Genomic DNA, 19,453 nt, shown 5'->3' with positions numbered 1-19,453 from the left:
ATAATATGTGGGATATTTCAGAGACTACCTACCTGATTTTTCCATCTTAAATATTTTTGGTTAAATCTTTGAGGACCTAAAAATATGTTATTAGTGTCATTGCTATTTATATCATATAGGTATATTTTAGTTTGTCTACTTAAAAATGGTATTTTAAAATAAGTTTTAATGCAGATAGCTGCTAACTATAATGTATCACTGCTGAATTATAAGATTCCAGAATTGTAGTGGTAAACCATTGTGTGGAAAGTGAGAACCTTCCAGAAGCGAAGGAAAGTTCTCTGTAAAACTGTAAAAGGGCCTATTAGTAATGTAATTGCCATCTCTCTCCTTACCTAGGAGAAGTAGAATAAAGACATTAAGCATTGGATCTTTGCTCAGGTGTAAAAAGGCAGATCAAATTTCTTCTAAAGCAGGGGTTGCTTATGTGGGTTATTCAATTCAGAGTTACCGGTCCTCATTGTTTTCAGTAACTGTAAAAATGGGACTTACCTTCTCGATAGGTATGTGTACTCTTTGGCAAGGAAGTGTGCTTATTCCTTGTAAACTTGCTCATTAAAAAAAAAGTCATCTGTCTTTAAGGCTGGCAGCGGCACTCTCATTCAGAAAAGCCACAGCTCTAAGAGCTGCAAGCCCCTCCTGACATAAATCCTGGCACTGGGACTTGAGAGGAGCACTAGATGACGAGATAGGGCTGCACAGGTAGGTCAGGTAGGTCTCTGGACATCCCCTGAAGCAAGGAAATGACCCAATCAGATTATCATTCCAGAAGAGTCATCCAACTGCAGTGACTACCCTTTGTTGCCTAATGAGAAACTAATAGGATTGTTGCTAACCCCAAATCGTTCACTGGGCATCTGATTGACCCTTAGAAGTTTACTTGGGAGGAAACTTTGGCTGCATGAGAAGAAAGCAGTGTCTTGCGCAACATCATTCAGAATAAACTAAGGAAGAACTAGTCTGAGCCAGAATTTGGACCAGAGCTTTGGCGCTGGAGGAGGGAGGAAATAGTGCAAGCCAAAAAGGATGCATTAAAAAACCTGTAGAGTTTTTTTTTTTCCCCAGCTACATTACATTACTACATTTCTTTCAAATATATGTGCATTTGGGTAAGATGCTTAAATCAATTAAAATATTCACAACTTTGCTCTTAGAAATGCTTTCTGTATCTGATAGCTTCTATGAGTCATCACTGAAGTAGATGTGAGTTAAATATTACTATTTAGTGAACACCAAATATTATTTAGTACCATTAATGATCAAAGGTAAATATATCCCTGTTTGCTATTTTAGGGTATCTCAGAAACTCTTTGCCAGCTTCTGTTAAAAAAATTATTAGAAGCTATGAACCTCTTTTATTTTCATCGATGAGAAGTTGGATTCCAGAGAATTTCTATCTGGATTTTATTTTGTGTGTATCCCAGAGCTTGCCTTAACTTTCCAAAATTTAATTTATTTCCTTTTCCTTGAACACTTTATATTATTTATATTTTAAAAACTTGAAGATAAGAAAAAAAGAAAATCTACATCAGAGGTAAATTTTGGGGAGGTTTGTTTCAAAATCTCTTTTAAATAAATTCATTTAATTCATTTGAACTTAACTTATTTATAAATTAAGTGAAAATTTCATTCTAGAGAATAAAACTACTCCTCCAGATTGAAGGGCCTAGTACTGTCTTGTACCCACAACTTTGTCCTTGCTACTGCTAATAGCTAACACCCCACACCTCCTCTTCTGCATGTATTATCACTAAATTCTATATTCATAGTATATTTTATTGTTTATTATGTGAAGAGAATACAATGAAATAATTAAGAAAATAACTTGCACTTGCTGTACATTTTCTTGCTAGTTCTTTTGCTGGGCTGTATCTATGCTAGCAAACAGATACCTCTCTTAATAAGTTAGAAAAAAATAGGAAATAATCTCTCTTGTGATTATTTTCTTTCACAGAAAAGGACGAGCCTCCGCTTAGCAAGGCCGGGCAGGATGTGGTTTTGCACCTGCCCACAGATGGGGTGATTCTGGATGGCCGTGAGAGCACAGATGACCATGCCATCGTCCAGTATGAGTGGACACTGCTGCAGGGGGACCCGTCAGTGGACATGAAGGTAATTCATGTAGTCATTGTAATGAAAACTAATGTTTCAGTGATGAGCTCTTTGGTAAAATCCCTCCACTTATGTTCCCCAAATGTCTATAAGCTAGCAGAAGAGGTATAAAATGGAGAAAGCATAAAAGTGATTGTTGAAAAAATGTTTCTACTGAGGGAACAGTGATCTTAATCATTTGTTTTGAAGCTTACCCTCATTCTCGATGCTTTTTTGTTGACTTCTTCTGAACACAAAACCACTTCAAGAAAAAAGACGCATGCTTTGTTTTGATGACTCAGATTACTTTAACTTTTTTTTAATTTCTTTTTTTTTTTTTGGTTCAGAGTCTAAGTAGAAAATTTGAAAAAGACAAAGGAGCATGAAGAGGAAAATAACAATAGAATGAACTCATTCTTCCCATGACCTAAAAAGCAACCACCTTAGCTAGTAGTCAGGCCTGCTTGAGACAAATGAGTTAATAAGTGAGGGGGAAGGTGGCACCAAACACTCCTATCCAAAGTGTTCCTCACTGATTTCCATCAGTCTTCTCTGAGCTGGGCTGGGATTGCTGCAGATGGGAATGCATCGCTTGTTTTGTTGCTGCCTGCATACGGGGAGTTTTTTCTTTTTTTTTAACTGAGATACAACTGACATGTAACATTATTTTAGTTTTAGGTGCACAAGATAATGACTTGATGTATCGTGTATATATTGTGAAATAATCACCACAATAAGTCTGGTTAATATCCATCACTACATATACTCACAAATTGTTTTCTTATAGTGAGAACTGTTAAGATTTACTCTCTTGGCAGCTTTCAAATATACAATACAGTGTTGTTAAGTATAGTCATCATGCTGTATGTTACACCCCCATGACTTTTTTATTTTATAACTAGAAGTTTGTATCTTTTGACTCCTTTCACCCATTCTGCCCATTCCCCACCCCCTGCCTCTGGCAACCACCAATCTATTCTCTTAATCTATGAGCTCAGGTCTTTGGGGGGATTGTTTCTTCAGATTCCATATGAGCGTGAGATCATACAGTATTTATTTTTCTCTGTCTGGCTTATTTCACTTAGCATAATGCCCTCAAGGACCATATATATGCACACCACATTTTCTTTATCCATTCATCCATTGATGGACGTTTAGGTTGTTTCCATATCTTGGCTGCAGTGAACATGGGGGTGCATATATCTTTCTGAGTTAGTGTTTTTGTTTCCTTTGGATAAATATCCAGAAGTGGAATTATTGGATCATCACGGGGAGTCTTGAGTTTTGAGGAAAGTGGTTTTTTATTAACCCTTTATAGATAAGAGTGTTTCCTGGCTTAGGCGGATAAATCTCATCCAGATCACTTCAGTCAGGGGAAGTGGGGAAAATCGGTACTGGTTTGCCAGGTTTGCCGTAACAAAGTACCACAGACTGGGTGGCTTAAACAACAGCAATTTCACACAGCTCTGGAAGCTAGAAGTCCCAGATCAAGGTGTTAGCAGGCTTGATTTCTTCTAAGACCTCTCCTCTTGGTTTGTAGTTGGCTGTCTTCTCCTCCCTGTGTCTTCACAGGGTCTTCCCTCTGTGAGGAAGCACTGATTTCTATTCTATTGTAACAAAAACAAGAGCAATAATTAGCTAGTCCTTCAAGACTGATTCAAGTACATTGATTTACTCAACAGTTACATAGTCTTAGAACAGGACTGGACCCTCAATCAGCATCTCACCCAGCCTCCTGTCCATGTAAGAGCCCCTGCTGTTCCATCCCTTCCAGTGGTCATCCAGTCTCTGGTATTTCCAGAGAGGAAAGCTCACTATTTCACATCATGTCTGATGACATCTCTAATCAGCTCTAATTGTTGGGCCAATAGTGTGTGCCTCCCTGTAACTTCTATGTATTGGTGCTGGGTCTTCTTTTTGGAAAAGCATTGAACACATCTTTTAGTTCTGCGTATCAGCCAGTAAAGTTTTGTTTTGTTTTGTTTTGTTTTTTAATGAACGTCACCACTTGGAATAGTCTCCTGAGAACTCAGCACTCCCAGTTTTTTCAGATGTTCTTCATATGAATTGATTTTCACACTGCCCACCATTCAGGCTCTTTTGGATTTTCTCAGATTCATCCATGCTCTTCTTAAAATCTGACATCCCTAATTGAAACCCATATGTAAATTGTGGCTCTTCCTGACCCGGACTATTACTTCCTGTGATCCAGATGTTGTCTTCTGTTCTACTAACAAAGATTCATTTACATAAACTATGTTAGTAGCTGCTTCACACAGTAGCTTCATGTTGAGTTTTCCATTAGCAGGATCACCTAAAACCTGCTTCATCTTTCTACACGAGCTGTTCTGATGGCCTGCGGTGATGGATTCCTACGTTTGTGTAATTGATTTATTGAACCTGAGTGCAGGACCTTATATTTATCTTTTTTTACATTTCAGTTTTTTGGCTTTCATCTACAACAGAAATAATTCTGAACTTTGAATGTCATCCATCTTATTGATTATTCTTCTGTGCATTGTGTCAGCTGCAAAATTATTATATCTTTACTGAAATCTGAGAACTAAGATCGATCAGGAAAGATGCATGGACAAGTCATTGCTCAGACCACTCTGAGCACTCTCTTGAGATGGACACTGACTGTTAACGGGCACTCTTGGGATAGATTTGTTCAAGCAGCTGCAAATCTGTCTCTATTATCATTTAGCTTTTCATAGTTGCTACTAAAAGCTTTATTCTGTAAACAATGAATTGGGCATATGAGTGCTGAGTAAAACTAATGCTGATGATTCAGTATTTAATTTACTGAAGATATTTATAAAGAAGAAACAGAATTAGGCATTTCTTAGAGGCTTTTAGGGCTGACTGCAGTGCCATCAAGAGGAAAATCTGTACTGATTCCCCAGCCAAGTGTGTAACAGTGATAGCAGATAGACTAAAATTATAAAGCCACCATCTAAATGACAAAGTCTGCAATAGAGGAGCTGTTGGGTGCCAAACTGCACCTGCCTTATAATGGTGTCCATTCATCAATGCCCCCAAAGTTAACTCATCCCACCATGACTTCGTCATAATAATAGCCATTAGTGATTGAGTCCCCAGTCAGTGCCGGGCAATTTAGACATATCTGAAATCCTGAGAATAACCTCAAATGTAGGCTCATTCTCATTTTGTGGATTAAGATTGTCAGAAAAAAAAATAGTGAAAGACTTTGAAATGGCAAGAGAATACTTAGTACCTTTCAATTGAATGCCAGCATTGCCTAGCAGATCCTTCAGAGTTGGCATTTATAAACTACAGAAGACTGACAGTAATGCAAATGATTGTTGTCCATGGAAATGCAAACCATTTTTTTTTCATATAGAGTTGCAATTACTTTCCACTCTGCAGAAAAGAGGGTTCCAAACATGATCCTTTAGGACCCATAGGTATTAATTTAGTAATAAATCCCAGTACCTAACAAGTACTAACAGCAAACTTGCTTCAGTTTTGCATCTACTAGCAACTCATGTCAGCATTCATGACTGTGTATGTCTGTCCTTCAGATTCTCCTTCGAGTCAGTGGAAGACCTGTTGGTTCTCTTTCATTAATGAGTTAAATGAAATCTTTGGCACACGTTCATATATACTGTGTGAGAGTCAGTTTTAACATTTTGAAAGCTTTCCTCTAACAGTAAATAACCACCTTAAGAGGCTATCCTTCTGATCCCTTTTACTTGGGCAGTCTGATTTTACACCCTAAAATTTCTGACAGGAAAATGGGGACTCTCAAATCAAATCACCTTTGTTTCTAAGAATGGGATCCAGCTGATGAGAATGTTCGTTTATATACTTCTTCAGGCTACAGAATGGGGCTCACCTGGAAGGTTGTTGGAAACAGAGGAAGGACAGCTATAGCCCAACAAAGCAAAGCGATGAACTTAAAACCCAGTGTTGGATATCCTTGTTCTTCAGCCCTGGAGCCTCCCCACCACTCAGGAGCTCTCACTGGTTGGACTTTCCGCTGGTGCCTATCCCAGCCCCTTCGTGAGCCCTCTCCTCTCCACCTCCCTCTTTTCCACCATCTGCAGAGTCCTCACCCCTTTCTCTCATCTTCTGTGGTAGCACAGTCAGCCCTCCCTTTATCTTGTGAAACTTTAAGACCAGGTTTCAGACCTATCCTTTTATGTCCAAACGACCCATTCAGGGGTTCAAAAAACAACAATCAATGAGGTTCTCACCCTAAGAGGAACTGTCCTGCCAGCTTCATTATGATAAAATTAATAGTAACCTTTTTTAGCCTCTAGCATGTGTTCAGGACTGTACTAAGCACTTTCCATTAACGAAGCATATGGGAAAGGTCATGTTCCTGACTTAGTTTCTTCATTTATGAAGAAAATGAATAGGAGAGATGATTGGTCAGAACCAGAAGGCTATCCACTGATTATAAAGTTATATATTCTCCGCCCTTGAACAGGATATTCTACATCCATTTAACTGAATATTAATCTACAATACATTCTTAAATGTAAGAAGACACATTTTTCAGATAGTCCATTAGATGACTGAGTTTTATAATTATTCAACATAATGCATTTAAATCTGAAGTCAGAAAGTAAAATATGACATTTAGGAACATGATGTAGAATATAAAGATTTTCAGGGAGATTTGGAATTCATAAATCTGTAGGTTGATTTCCATTCATCAGTTGTGGAAAATGTGACTAAACAGTTTTAGAAGACCGTGTGTAATGGAAGCTTACTAAAGGGTGGATATTGTGTACACCAGTAGCTTCATTATTAAATTAAAACCAGTTGCATGCTAGCATACCTGCTGTACATAATTAATTTTTAAAAACAGATAGGCGTTAACAAAACAAAATAAAAAATCAGATAGGTAGATTATCATCCAAATTGGAACATGTTTGGGAGTGAAAGGAGGTGGTATTAATAATTACACCTGGACCACAAAGACAAACTGGGAATGTCCTGAGCAAACAGAAACATGGATCCTTCTTGATAAAACCCAAGTTTCATGAGACTGGATGGTCTATATTTGGCCTCCCAATTAGTCTCATTTTAGACCATCTTCAGCAGCTCAAAAGAGTATTTTAAAAGTGAATCTTGAGAGAAGAGGTTTTCTGGGAAAGGAACATAAATAGAAAGAAGAATATTGACTTTTTTTGTCACCGGGAAATGTTACTGAACTCAGGTTTGGCTACTCACTGCTCAAAAGCCAATAATTCGGGAGGCAAGTGTCAGTAGAAAGGGAAGGTGTTTCAATCAGGACAGCCGACAATCTGGGGAGATGGTGGGCTACTGTCCAGAGACCAGCTCCGAAGATTCTGCTCAGCCGTGACAATTTTTAAAGGGAAAAATGAGGGGAAGAATCTCAGTGAACTATCAAGGCAGGAGGTTGGCAGGCGAGATTCTGCCAAGGAACCCCAGCCCCAGGCACTCACTCCATGTGCTCACCAGTGCCCAGAAAGCCTTCAGCAGGGAACAAAGCCTCACTCCTCGGATGCCTAGAGAGGAAATCCTTCAGACTCTGGTCTGAGTCAAAAAAGGGCTTTTTTAAAAGTACAGTTTTTGACACTGAAAAAGCCAGAGGGCCTGGGTGTTTCCTGGGGGTTGAGAGCAAAGGCAGAAGGAGAGAGGGAGAAGCAAAAAATACACCACCACCCCCTCCCCCGGCAGCAAAAGAAATCTGAACCTCTGCAAAATGTCGCCTACGTCACTGCACCTGTTATTTTATTCACCCGAAGCTTCGAATAAAGGACGAAAAAGTTACGGCATCCCACAGGGCATTTTTGAGCTGAAGATTACCAGGCCTGTGAATTTCTTAAGTAACACATGGGGATAAGTTGATGCACATGAATGAATAGTCCACTGTGGCTTTAAGAATTTCTTTGTATCTTGCTTCAAGAATGAAGAGTGATGTCAGTTAGGAAAAAAAAAAAAAAAAAAAAATCCCCAGCAAATCCTAGGACTGACTGCTCCAGGTAAGCAGGGAGACACGTGAGAGCATCATAGACTGAGTAATAGTTCACATCGGTCGTGTTTCAAAGTTAACCGTCAGCCTAGATGTAGACTGCCCTTAAGCGTGAATTCTTTTTACACAATAGCTCAAGGCCTTGAATATTTAATTGCATTTTTTTCTTTAAGAAAATTACTTATAAGGAAATGTTGAAAAATAATCTCCCCAGAAAAAAAAGTACAGACCTCATGCAAAATAAATCTGGGTAAACCGAGTTGTGAGAGAGCTATTTCAGTAGCAGCAGAAGCTTGGAAGTCCTTTTCCTTTTCAGAAACACTCAATGTCCCAGACAATAAATTTGCAGCACAATAGACTTTCTGTATCACAGGGCTCTGCAGTCAGTCTGGGCTTTCGGTTCCGTTGGGTTTAAACCACCAGACTTTCTGTCACTTTCCCTTCAGAGGTCCTGACACTTCTATTGCTGTGGTGGAGGGTAGCGGGCAGGGGGAGGAAGTGCTTTTAGAGGTTTTTAAACAACCTGTATGTGAGTGGGTATATATGTGTGTGCGTGTGTGAGGATTACCTTGCTTTTTCTGACCGTAGAAGCTAGCCAGTTTGTAGTATAAACTGTGCCGGAGTTCTTTCTAAGAAATGATTCTTGGTGTGAGGACCCAGAAGGCCTAACCCTGCTAACTGGGAGGGAGAATTCTACAGTGGCTATGAGCGTGGAATTTGGAATCAGATGGTCTGGGGTCAAACCCGGTTTTGCCAATTCCCTAGCAGGGTGAACTTGGGAAAACTACTTCATTCTTTAAGCCTCAGCTTCCTCTATTCAAGGAAAGAGAATATTACTACCTGAGAAGGTTTCAGTGAGGGGTTAAAATGGGGGGAAATAATGCAAATAACATGCTTAGCACATTGCAGAGCATAAACTGAGCGCTCGCAGAGAGGTAACTATTACAGCTCGTTCTAAACAGCCTGGGGTGTAAACTATCTGTGGGGTCTCTTTGACCAATAGTTTAACTGAACTAAATTCAGAATAAATTTACTCACTTGTATGTAAAGCAGACAAAAATTATGAAAGTCTCCTGGCGAGGAGCAAGGGAGTAAGGCGCTGTGAAGAATTGGTGGAGGATATTGCCCTCAAGTAGCTGACTCCTGGTGAGGAAACTAGATGTGCCCCTAAATAACAATAATACCAGGCAGAAGGTAGCAAGGCCAGAAGAAAATATAGACAAAGTGCTTCCGGAATTCAGAGGGAGGGAGAGATAACTATATATATATACACACACATATATATATATGTATATATATAAAACTGAATCACTTTGCTGCACACCTGAAACTAACACAACATTGTAAATCAACTAGACTTCAATAAACATTAATTTTTAAAAACATCAAGCTGAGGGGAGTCAGAGAAGACTTCGCAGATGACAGTGCTATGGTACACATCCCTGTAATGTTAATATTTTGACAATAGGATTCATAGTTAGATTGACTTGAAAATTTCGGACTGGAAAGATCCACATTCTGTAGTGCAGAAATTTTGGGCACGTGTGAGAGCGTTTAAGTTCAGTGGATATCCTCTGATTACAGTAACCTAGGGCCATAAAGTCCATAGACATTTAAAACGAGAATCATGTTCAGGCTTTCCCCAGAGAACAGTTGCCCATTTACCCCCATGGTCTGTGCAGTAACATACTTTTACAAACTTCCTTGGTTTGGAAAGAAGGGAAGGGAAGTAGGAGAAAAAGTAAGAGGGAAGCGGTGCTGACCTTTCACCTGTAGAAACTCTGCATTCTGGCCAGATGTCAAGAAAACCGGCTCCCATCCTCAGGGAACATTGCCCTGCTCTTGGTGAGAACAATGAGAACTTTAGCCTTACTCTCTTTCTCCGCTCCTGTTCTAGCTGTCTCTCGTCTTTCCTGTTGGCCATTCCATTTGCCCTTTTGTCCATTCATTCATCAAACATTCATTAAGTTTCTAGTCTCAGAACTTAGCACGTTGGAGGTAAGAAGAGAAATAGAGCAAGATTCCTTGTTCCAATCACCCTCGTGAGAGAGGCTAGAATAGCTTTCACCCAGGACCTGGAGAGCGGTGTCCCTATAAGAAATGCCTGAAAGGTTGGCTTTTTCTTATATTTCTTCTATTTCTGTTTCTACACACTGTCAGGAGCCAAGGTTGCCCCGCCCCTTTGATTTTATATGCTGCTGCTTCATGCTCCTAGCCCTCCTTCCTACATAAGCAGTTTTGCTTACTTATATCTCAAAGCATTTTTAAATTTTAGTATAAAAAGTGATTCTTCCCTGATTGGGCTAAGTTAGAGGCATGAAAGGGAAATGAGTGCAGAGTTGGGGAAAACTGGTTGTGAACATATTCTGAAACAATAACACGGAAGTAAACCCTGGTTGGGTTGTAGAATGAAGATTACGCTCTGGTTCCCCATCTGTTTGAAAGGTCTCAGTCCAAAATATTTCTCCCTTTGATGCCTGAAATCTCTTGATAAGCAATTTAGTTCTATTTTAATTACTGCCTTCTTAGGTTCTCTTCTTTTAAAAACGATCCTCCTCTGGTTAGGATGGTCAGGGAAATCCGCAACTCTTGAAGAAATGCTCTTAAAATCACCTTCCTCCAGAATTGAGGACAATGGGCACATCAGAGTGCTGTTCCTTGTGAATATGATCTAACTCCATTCATGTGAGTGAGTACAACTAGAAAAGGACAGGCTATTGGGTTCCTTTTGCTTCTTTTTATGGAGCTCTGGGCCCTATCCATGCTGGAAAGTAAGGAAATAGGAAAAGGAACATGGAACTGAAGATCAGAGCCTAAGCATGTTCTCCTGAACTCTCTAGACAGCTGTGGTACCAGTTTATGTTCCAGCCTCTGCTGATCAGGACAGTTGCCTCTTGTGTCTTTTTCACTGTCTGTATGCACTGGGGGAGGTGGCAGTGGATTACAACAAGGGTTGTAATTGTCTTCAAACCACGAACAGAGCTTGTGTCCAGTTTTGCAAGTTGGATTAGTTGACATGAGACATAAAGCTAGAAAGCGTTAGAGTTCGTTGGCTTACTGAAACATTTTGTACCACAAGTTGTGTCATGAAAGGGATTCAAAATTGAAATCAATGTTTTATCATTTATGGCTTAAAAATGTAAAAGAATTGTCTGCTTCCAGGAAATAAAACAACAGCAGGCAAAAGTAACTTGAAATGATGGAATGCAAAAAGTCAGAGTGTTTACTTCCTTTTTTCACTGAAAATGATACAGCGAAAGCTTTATACAAATTACTAGAAAGGAGGTGGGGTTAGGCTTTTGTAGAGGAAATTTCACAGGAGACTAATAGGATCTTATTAACCTTTTCAGTTATCAAAATAAGCCTCAAACAAAGACCTTGGTATTAAGTTAGTTTCTGTTCATAGAGGCAAGGCCTACAGATGTGCACTGGTGCCAAATGCAAGCCCGCTTTAGAGGCCCTTTGGGCAAGATCCACGCTCTGTCAGCAGTTGTCAGTGTGTCAACCCCTTTCCATTGTTGTCCAAACCCAGCAGCTCTCGGAGCTTTCCTGTCGAGACGGCTGATCATCACTGCGCCTGTGGATAGCTGAGCTGCACAACCTGACACAGCTATCCTTCCCCTGCAAGCAGATTTTTCAAACTATATTTATCTGAAAAAGGTTTTGAGACAAACTTCTACATACCTCCACTCTACTTATTGGAGTGCCCTGGCCCCACAAGAGCCAGGTGGAAATTTGGCTCATTAGAAACCATGTTAATTCTGCCAAGTGAATAAGGAGGACCAGAGCAGTCATTTGATGAGGATCACCAACTCACACACACACACACACACACACACACACACACACTCACTCACTCACTCACTCACTCACTCACTCACTCACACAAGCCAGGGAAGGGATATTTAATCTGAAAAGACCTAAATTTGAGTGCACCCAGGATGTTGAAGGTGATTGCCACGGTCTGCATCTGGATCCAGTGTCTCCTGCACTGGAGAGGAGGTACTGAGGAAGGCTGGAGGGCGGCAGCCAAGGCCCAGGCCAAGGGACTGGCCCTTTAGGTGGGGGATGCTCTGTCCTTCCAGCCCCAGCATTCTAGCCCTGGGGCTTCCCAGAGAAGGCCCCCAGAGTTTTAGTTTGGCACTGGCGTGCTGAGTGTCAGCACCCAGAAGCCCAGTGACTCACCTTTGCAGAGATCTGACTGGGGCCTGGGTGATGACAGTGTCTGTGTGGATGGCCCATCCAGTCCCAGCCTCACGGCTTCCCTGGTCTCTTAAAATCTCCGCTAACTTCATCTCCGCCTTACTCCTATGGCCACACTCAGTGTCCCCCGTCACACCCACCCTACAAACCCCAACTCTGACTCACTCCTACAACCTACCCTCTCTTCCCATACACCCAGGGCAGTGAACCCCGCCGTTGCTGGCCTTCGCAGTCGTGTGCCTGCCTTCCGGCAGACCTTCTAGGACAGAGCCTCTCTCTCACACCACCTTGCTCGAGGCTGCAGGGTCACGGCAACACACTCCAGTGTGGTGTTCCCATGCGTTCCTGCCTAAGTCCCAAGAAGCAGGACATCGTGGTGTAACCTGTTGCTGCCTAGCAAGGCTGCCTGACACTGAGCCAGAGTTGGAAAGAGTAGGAGCCTGCCCTACCTACCACCTCCACGTAGGCAGATCCGTGCTTCACCACCCAGGCACTGTCACTGGCTCCCCTTAGGTTAGCCTCACATCCCTGTGGCCATAGAGAGAGGTCTTCACTGACCCTTCCCTTGCAACCATGTGGACAGGAGTGGGAGAGAAAGTTTCTAGGAGAAAGGGTGTGCCAGGCCTCAGTCCCACTGGAGCTCAAGTCTTCTGACCCCTGCAATGACAGGATGGGCTCAGACTGGAGTGGGCACAGTGGACGTGATGGCTTTTTAAAGCAGAACCAGCAGGATTACCTGATGGATTGTATGTGGAATGAGAAAAAGAAGAGGAGTTAAATATGACCCTGAGGTACCAAACCACTGTTCTTGTCTCATTTTAAATCTCACTCTTCGGAATCTCTGAACTTCTCTGACTGTCCTCAGACTGACTGCCACTCTCATCTCAGTAAGGTCTTGTTTCTCGGGACCAGTTCCCACTCCAGGCTCTTCTGAAGTTATCTCATTATCTTCCTCTCTCTGCTAGGCTTTTAGGTAGTGTTTTAGTTCTCATGTAAATGAGCCAGGTGTGATATTCTCTCGGTGCAGCTGGGCCTGAAGACAATATAACAGGGTGGCAGTGATGCTCCTTAACATCTCTTTGAAATAAACAACAAAGGGCCGGTGGCCTCCTTGCCAACTTCTGCAAGGAAAGTGATGGGACAGCTTGTGGACTCCTTTACGACGGGAGGTCTCGATTCTGTCACTGCCTCCACGAATGAAAGTCACTTTACTGAGGTTTTGTTTCCTTATCTATAAAAATGGTAATGTCATTCATCTTGACATGAGAATCGACCAATGGAGATAGTGGATGTATTTAAGCATTTACTATATTAAGCTTTTTATATAAATTTAAAAAATTTTTATATCTATAATTTCTGTTATATTTAAATCCTGTATTATGCTCTTTTTACATGGTTATCTCATTTAATCCTCATAGGGCAGGTGCTATTATTACTTCTGTTTTACAGGTGAAGAATCTGAGGCCCAGGTAGATTAAGTGACTTGTGCAAGGCCGCTTAGCCAGTATATGGCAAGGCTGGTGTACAGGTCTATCGGATGCCAGGCTCTGGGCTCTTAACCACTTTACCCCTGTTTCTTCCAGTGTGATTGGTACATCACCTGGGTGTGCTTGTTATGTGTCCCAGACCCTGCTCTCCACACCCACTGACTCAAACGCTGAGGCTGGGCCCAGAAATCTGCACTTAATAGGAGCCCCGGGTGATTATAGAGCAACCTAAAAAACACTGTATTTCATTAAATTGCCTCTAAATGATTGTAAAGCATTCTACTCGTGTGTATTTATAATGCTCTTAGACAAATCCTCTAAGCCAAGCTTATGTGCAAGGGTCCGAATTCTAGAATTTCATAAATAAGAACCAGCAGATGATACTTATAATAGCGACACTCTCTGTACCTTCAGGTCCATTCATGCATCAATGTAATAACATGTGTAATGATGAGAATTCGTTTGTAAACAATAACATCCAGATTAGTTCATTTAAGCAGAAAGGGATTTTTTTTTTTACAGTTAATAGTATCATTGGGATGGTGGAAAAAAACAGTCCTTCAACCAAAAGTGACTCCCCAAACTGAGCACTTTCCACAGCCAGGAAGCTGCCTGTATTGTGGCAGGAGGAGAGGATCAGGATGAAGCCCTGGGTTCAGGGATGTGCGGGAGTGAAGCCCATGGGTGATCAGCAAGGAATAGCTGGGGGCACTTGGACACAGAAACAGAAGCCAGGGAGGTAGAGAGCTTCAGAAGACAGGAGTGCCCAGCATTGCTAAATACAGTTAGAGGGCCAGTTAAAAATTTTTAAATATTTTATGGCAAAAATATATATTATATCTTAATATATATTTTTAAAATTAGATTTAAAATATATGTAGAGACTGATAAGTACTGTTGACTGTGATGACTGGATGACCTTTGGTGGGTCAGATAGTGAGGGAGTTTTACCAGCACAGTTTCAGGGAATGGTGGGGAAGGAGGCCGGGCGTGGGGGACAAAGAATAACTGGGAAAAGAGCAAGTGGAAGCAGCCGGCGCAGCATGGACAGCCCTTTCAAGAAGTTAAGTTGAAATGGAAAGGAAGTAAGACTGTGGCCAGCAAAGATCTTGGAGGGTTTTTTTGTTTTACTGTTTGTTGTGTTGTTTGGCCTTTAAGTCAAGAGAAACTTGAGCGTAGTATCAGCAGAGACATTTGAAAGAGAAATTAATTAATTGGTAGGTCAGTGTACTGAAGGTCACAGAGGGCCAGGGGCCAGGGACTAGGTGGAGGGATTGGCCTGGAGGGAACGAGGGACAGCTCATCTTAGGCTGGGGGAAAGGAGGTGACAACAGGTACGGATACAGTTACTTCCCAGGATGGGGTGAGCAGTGGAGCTATAGATACGACCATAATTATGGTCCTAATTTTTTTCTTGAAATTGATGAGGTCACATGCTGAGTGGGAATGGACTAATGCTGGGTGTGGAGCTTGGGTGTGGAGCAGGAAAGAGGTACAGGTTTGTTAGCACTGCTGCCAAGGACAAGAGAAGGACTGTCAGTCTAGGATGTTATCAGCCCAGATAAAATTGGAGACTGTGAAATCAAAACAGGATCAACCTGCCAAAACAGTGTGTGATTTAGTATTTTGCAACCTTGAACCAGGAGTGGACTGGTGGGTCATGGGGCTGCTCCAATGGCAACACTGATTTCCAGCGCGGGATGATGTTGGACACTGTGCCTCAGTTTCCTGATTAAATACGATGTTTCCTATTTGGGTATCAGGTGCCTCAGTCAGGAACCCTGAGGCTGTCCCACCTGCAGGAAGGAACGTACACCTTTCAGCTGACTGTGATGGACACTGCTGGGCAGAGGAGCTCCGATAACGTCTCGGTGACGGTGCTTCCCGTGGCCTTCTCCACAGGAGGTGAGAGGAAGGCCCTTCCCTTGCAGTCACAGTGGCCCACAGAAACAGGCCACTGATGGAAAGATGACATTAGACGGGCATTTTACATCCTATGCACTGCATGGGCTCTTCCATTTTACTTCTGGCTGTTGTTGAATGAGAAAGTATTTACTAAAAACATGGTGACAAAAATCGGCTTCATTATGTTTGGGGCTAAGTGACACTGCCGTATTGGAATTGTGGGGGGAGCACTGCAGGGGACGAGATTTGACCATATGTGCATGGGGACCTCGTAGATGCTCCATCTTTCTGTGACTCGATTTCATAAACTACAATCATCTGGCTTTTTCAGGAGAGGCTCTTGCTTAAAGGAGGGTGGTCTACTTGATACCTATGTTCAAAGAATGCAGCTAAGGAGTACATTTAAAACACATTAAAATATGTGAAGTACATGTGTCGATGTAAAAGGATTATTGAAAATTTTTCATGGATACTTTACACAGATACGCAGATAACATAGCTTGACATATGTCTGAAGGCTCTACATTCTGTTGTACAATGTAAACTCATTTATCTGTTTCTTACTTTCCCAGACACTTATGTTTCTAAGATTAACTCATCAAGTTAGAAACAAATTTAGATGAACTTGGCAGCACTAAAGATACAGGGGTACTGCAGGGGGAAGCCCCACCCCCCAGCAAATCACTGCAGGAAGCGCTGAAGTGCTGGACGTGAGCAGGTCCTATCACTCGATCGGCGGTCTTTTCTCAGCGTCTGCAGTGCGCAGGAACTGTGTGTGAGGCCCTGGGCACAGGGTGGTGCACTCCACAGCTCTGGTAAATGTGCAGCGTGCCTCCTACATCTTTGATTCTTCGGTATTTGGATGATAATTAAGCCAGCAATCAGAAGAATAAGAATAAAAACATTGGAATATGGCTGTGATTTACTTGTACGTACGTCTGCTGATCTTGTCTTCCACCAAAGATGTGGGTCAGTATGCATATTGGAAATGAAGGAAGGAGACTTTAGAATCCAAGGACAGCCTTGATAATTTGCCTTCCACAAGGATACAGTGCATGAGCAGCATTCAAAATCAGGTTGGCTGAGGTTTAAGCTTACTGTGGGGGAGGAGGGGTGAGTGCAGATGGACAGACCAGGTCCCAGACTCTGGCTCATTGCAGCACGTTGAGTCACTGACAGTGACTAAGTGGAAACATCCAGCCCAGCCCACATTTGAGCAGATGCTCTATTTTTTAATTTATTGCAGCTGCAAGGAAGAGCCACACAGGTACTCAAGACATACCTTGGAATGCTGGCCATACACCAGGGCCCTTGGAAACACAGCATCTGCTTCAGCTGGGATCACTACCAGCAGAGGACTGCGGGTCCCAGAGGCCTGCCCTTCTGAAACTAGGGCTCCTCGGGCAGGAACCAAGTCAGGCACTGATTCCGGGAGGAAAGTGCTCATGGGAAGCTGTCATCCCCTACAGAAATTGGAAAAGGGTTGCTTTTGTACAACTGAGGTGCCTCAGAGGGAGAAGGGGCCCCGAGCTGACGGAAGCAGAGGGCTGACCACTCACCAGCCACTTGTTGCGCTGGTTTATTTACTCAGGCTGGTTTTCCAGAGCTCCCAAGGCAAGTTGCCAGTTGTACATTTCTGGCCTTTCTCAAGATGATAGTAAAGTGTATTTGAAGCTGCAGAGACTAATGGAGTCACCTTTGATTACTGAAAGGCCACCTGGATATAGGTCTTATGTAAGTGACTTTATGTAGAAAATAAGAAAGAATGCTGTGTGTAGTATTAACTGCTGTACGGAATCACTCACTGGTTAGATTGGAATAACATACTATGAATTGAAGTTCATCAGACACACACAGAGACATTGAGAACCAGAGGTGGGGCACTGAGAGGCGTTTCTGTCTCCTCTATTATATACAGGAATCTTGCCGTTAATGACCGGCTTTCGTGGTAACCGAGGGTAACACCTTCTGGGGTGAACAGGCAAGCATGTACCCCTGCTTCTGTGGTAATAACTTGGTTCAGTTTTGGATGTAGAGCCTGCATGTTTTCAAGCATTGCAAAAAATAATCTATTCAAATAGCAAGACAACAAACCCCTGTAAACTTGATCCAGATAAGTGGCCTCCAACTAGGAACCCCCAGAGATGGTCAAGACATTTTTAAGATGGAAAAGAAGACACTAGAACTTATATCTTTATTAATTTTTAATCTTTAAGTTTTCCATCTGTTTTATAACATGTATAACATGTTAATAGTGGTACATGAATATGATTTATAGATTGGAGATACGTGTGGTCAAAAAAATCTGGAGACCACTAACACAGAAATAGATGGAAAAATTACTAATACGGATTTATCTCCCAAACTACCAAGGAGTAAGTAAAGGCTTGAGATATTTAGGATTTTCATGTCATGAATTTTAGAAATATGAGCAGAAGCCACATCCTGCTTGGTAGTCACAGTTTGCCTTCACTTTTCCTCCCAACTCTTTCCTGTGACTGAAGCAGATTCTCCTTTCTAGGCCAAGTTCTCAGCCATAACTGTGGGTTCCTTGCTTCCTCTTCTTTCTCGGGAGCTTCTTCTACCACTTCTTTTTTTTACCCTCTTCTTCCTCCAGAATCAAGATATCTTCAAATTGCCTTCTACCCAGATGGACTCCTTTCCCAAACTTTTAATTGAACTGCTTTCCAGTAGGTTATGTATCCAAGATTTCGTGTGGGCATGTATGCAGTGCTCAGCCATTGTCTCAGAGGGGTATCATCATTTGCCACTCTTCTGTGTCCCAAGAGAATTGTCTAGTCCATCTGTACCTGGGAAATTTTGGAACTCCTGTGACCTACGTTTAGCCTGGTGCCTTTAGTCTGTATTACCAGTGTCGGAAAGCCACCCACTTGCTATGTAGCTAAGTCTAGTAAAGTTGGCTTAATCTGGAGTTGGGGATGCAGAGAATGCCTTTCAAGAACAATACATGTAGCTTTTACAAATTGCACTGCAGGCTAAAAACTCCTAACAGCTCAAAAAGGGAGAGAATTTCGTTATTTGTAGGAAATAAATTCATACCAGCTTGTTGCTGAAGATCCTGCTTATTCTTTATAGCACCAAGGATGTATGGTAGTCAGCAAATAGGGTTCAATAGTTGGAAGTTGATCTCAGTAAAAATTAATACTTAGGAGACATGAATGCAAGATGTAGCATCTGAAAAAACACGGTCAGTCAGCCAAGTGCTGTGCAGGGGTTAAAAGGGTGTGATGTTGGGGGGGGGGACCTGCTGAGGAGTTGGTGGGTGGGACGAACAAATGAATGCAGAGTGAGTCATCTTAGGGAGGAAACCCAGGGCTGGATCGGGGAGACCAGAGCTGAGGCTTCTCCGTTCCCATCCCTTAGTCACTGGCAGCTTGGAGAACAGTTCTAAGACAAAAAGTCCATGGTGATTCCTGAATATTAAGTCAGGAAGGTCAAGAAGAAACCCCCTAACCTTTCCAGAACCTTTTACTCCAGCACAAACTGTCAGGTGTCTCCTCTTTGTCTGCATCTCTTTACCCAGATGCGTTTCATCATATACACAGTCTCTGTTAATCTTGACACAGTGGAAATCTTAGCTTTCCTGCCCTCCTGTGACTTGAGACTTGTTTACAAACAGGATGCTCAAACGCTTGCTCGCGCTACCACTTCTTTTGTGACGATGGCTGTTGCATTGACATCACACTGGCTTGCGACGGAGTGGAGCAATGTCCCGATGGGTCTGATGAAGCTTTCTGTCAAAATTGTGAGTTGGCTGCATCACATTTTGTCTGTA

The 19,453-nt window shown here is 42.1% G+C and overlaps 1 protein-coding gene across 2 annotated transcripts in view; it reads left to right on the top strand.

The window, feature by feature from the left end:
• The window catches only part of LRP11 (LDL receptor related protein 11), a 39,413-nt gene that overhangs the window by 6,020 nt on the left and 13,940 nt on the right, over positions 1 to 19,453 (top strand). Inside the window, exons 2-4 of one of the 2 annotated variants that reach the window (XM_006197805.4) lie at positions 1,955 to 2,112; positions 15,516 to 15,657; positions 19,298 to 19,423. In XM_006197805.4, coding sequence (XP_006197867.3) covers positions 1,955 to 2,112; positions 15,516 to 15,657; positions 19,298 to 19,423 — 426 coding nt within the window. Of the gene's footprint in view, positions 1 to 1,954; positions 2,113 to 15,515; positions 15,658 to 16,229; positions 18,239 to 19,297; positions 19,424 to 19,453 lie in introns of those variants that run through there. The other variant, XM_072966024.1, reaches the window with a different exon arrangement.

Source organism: Vicugna pacos, chromosome 8, assembly GCF_048564905.1.
Source record: "Vicugna pacos chromosome 8, VicPac4, whole genome shotgun sequence".
NCBI classification, from domain to species: Eukaryota; Metazoa; Chordata; class Mammalia; order Artiodactyla; family Camelidae; genus Vicugna; species Vicugna pacos.
This window is presented reverse-complemented; position numbering and strand designations above follow the sequence as displayed.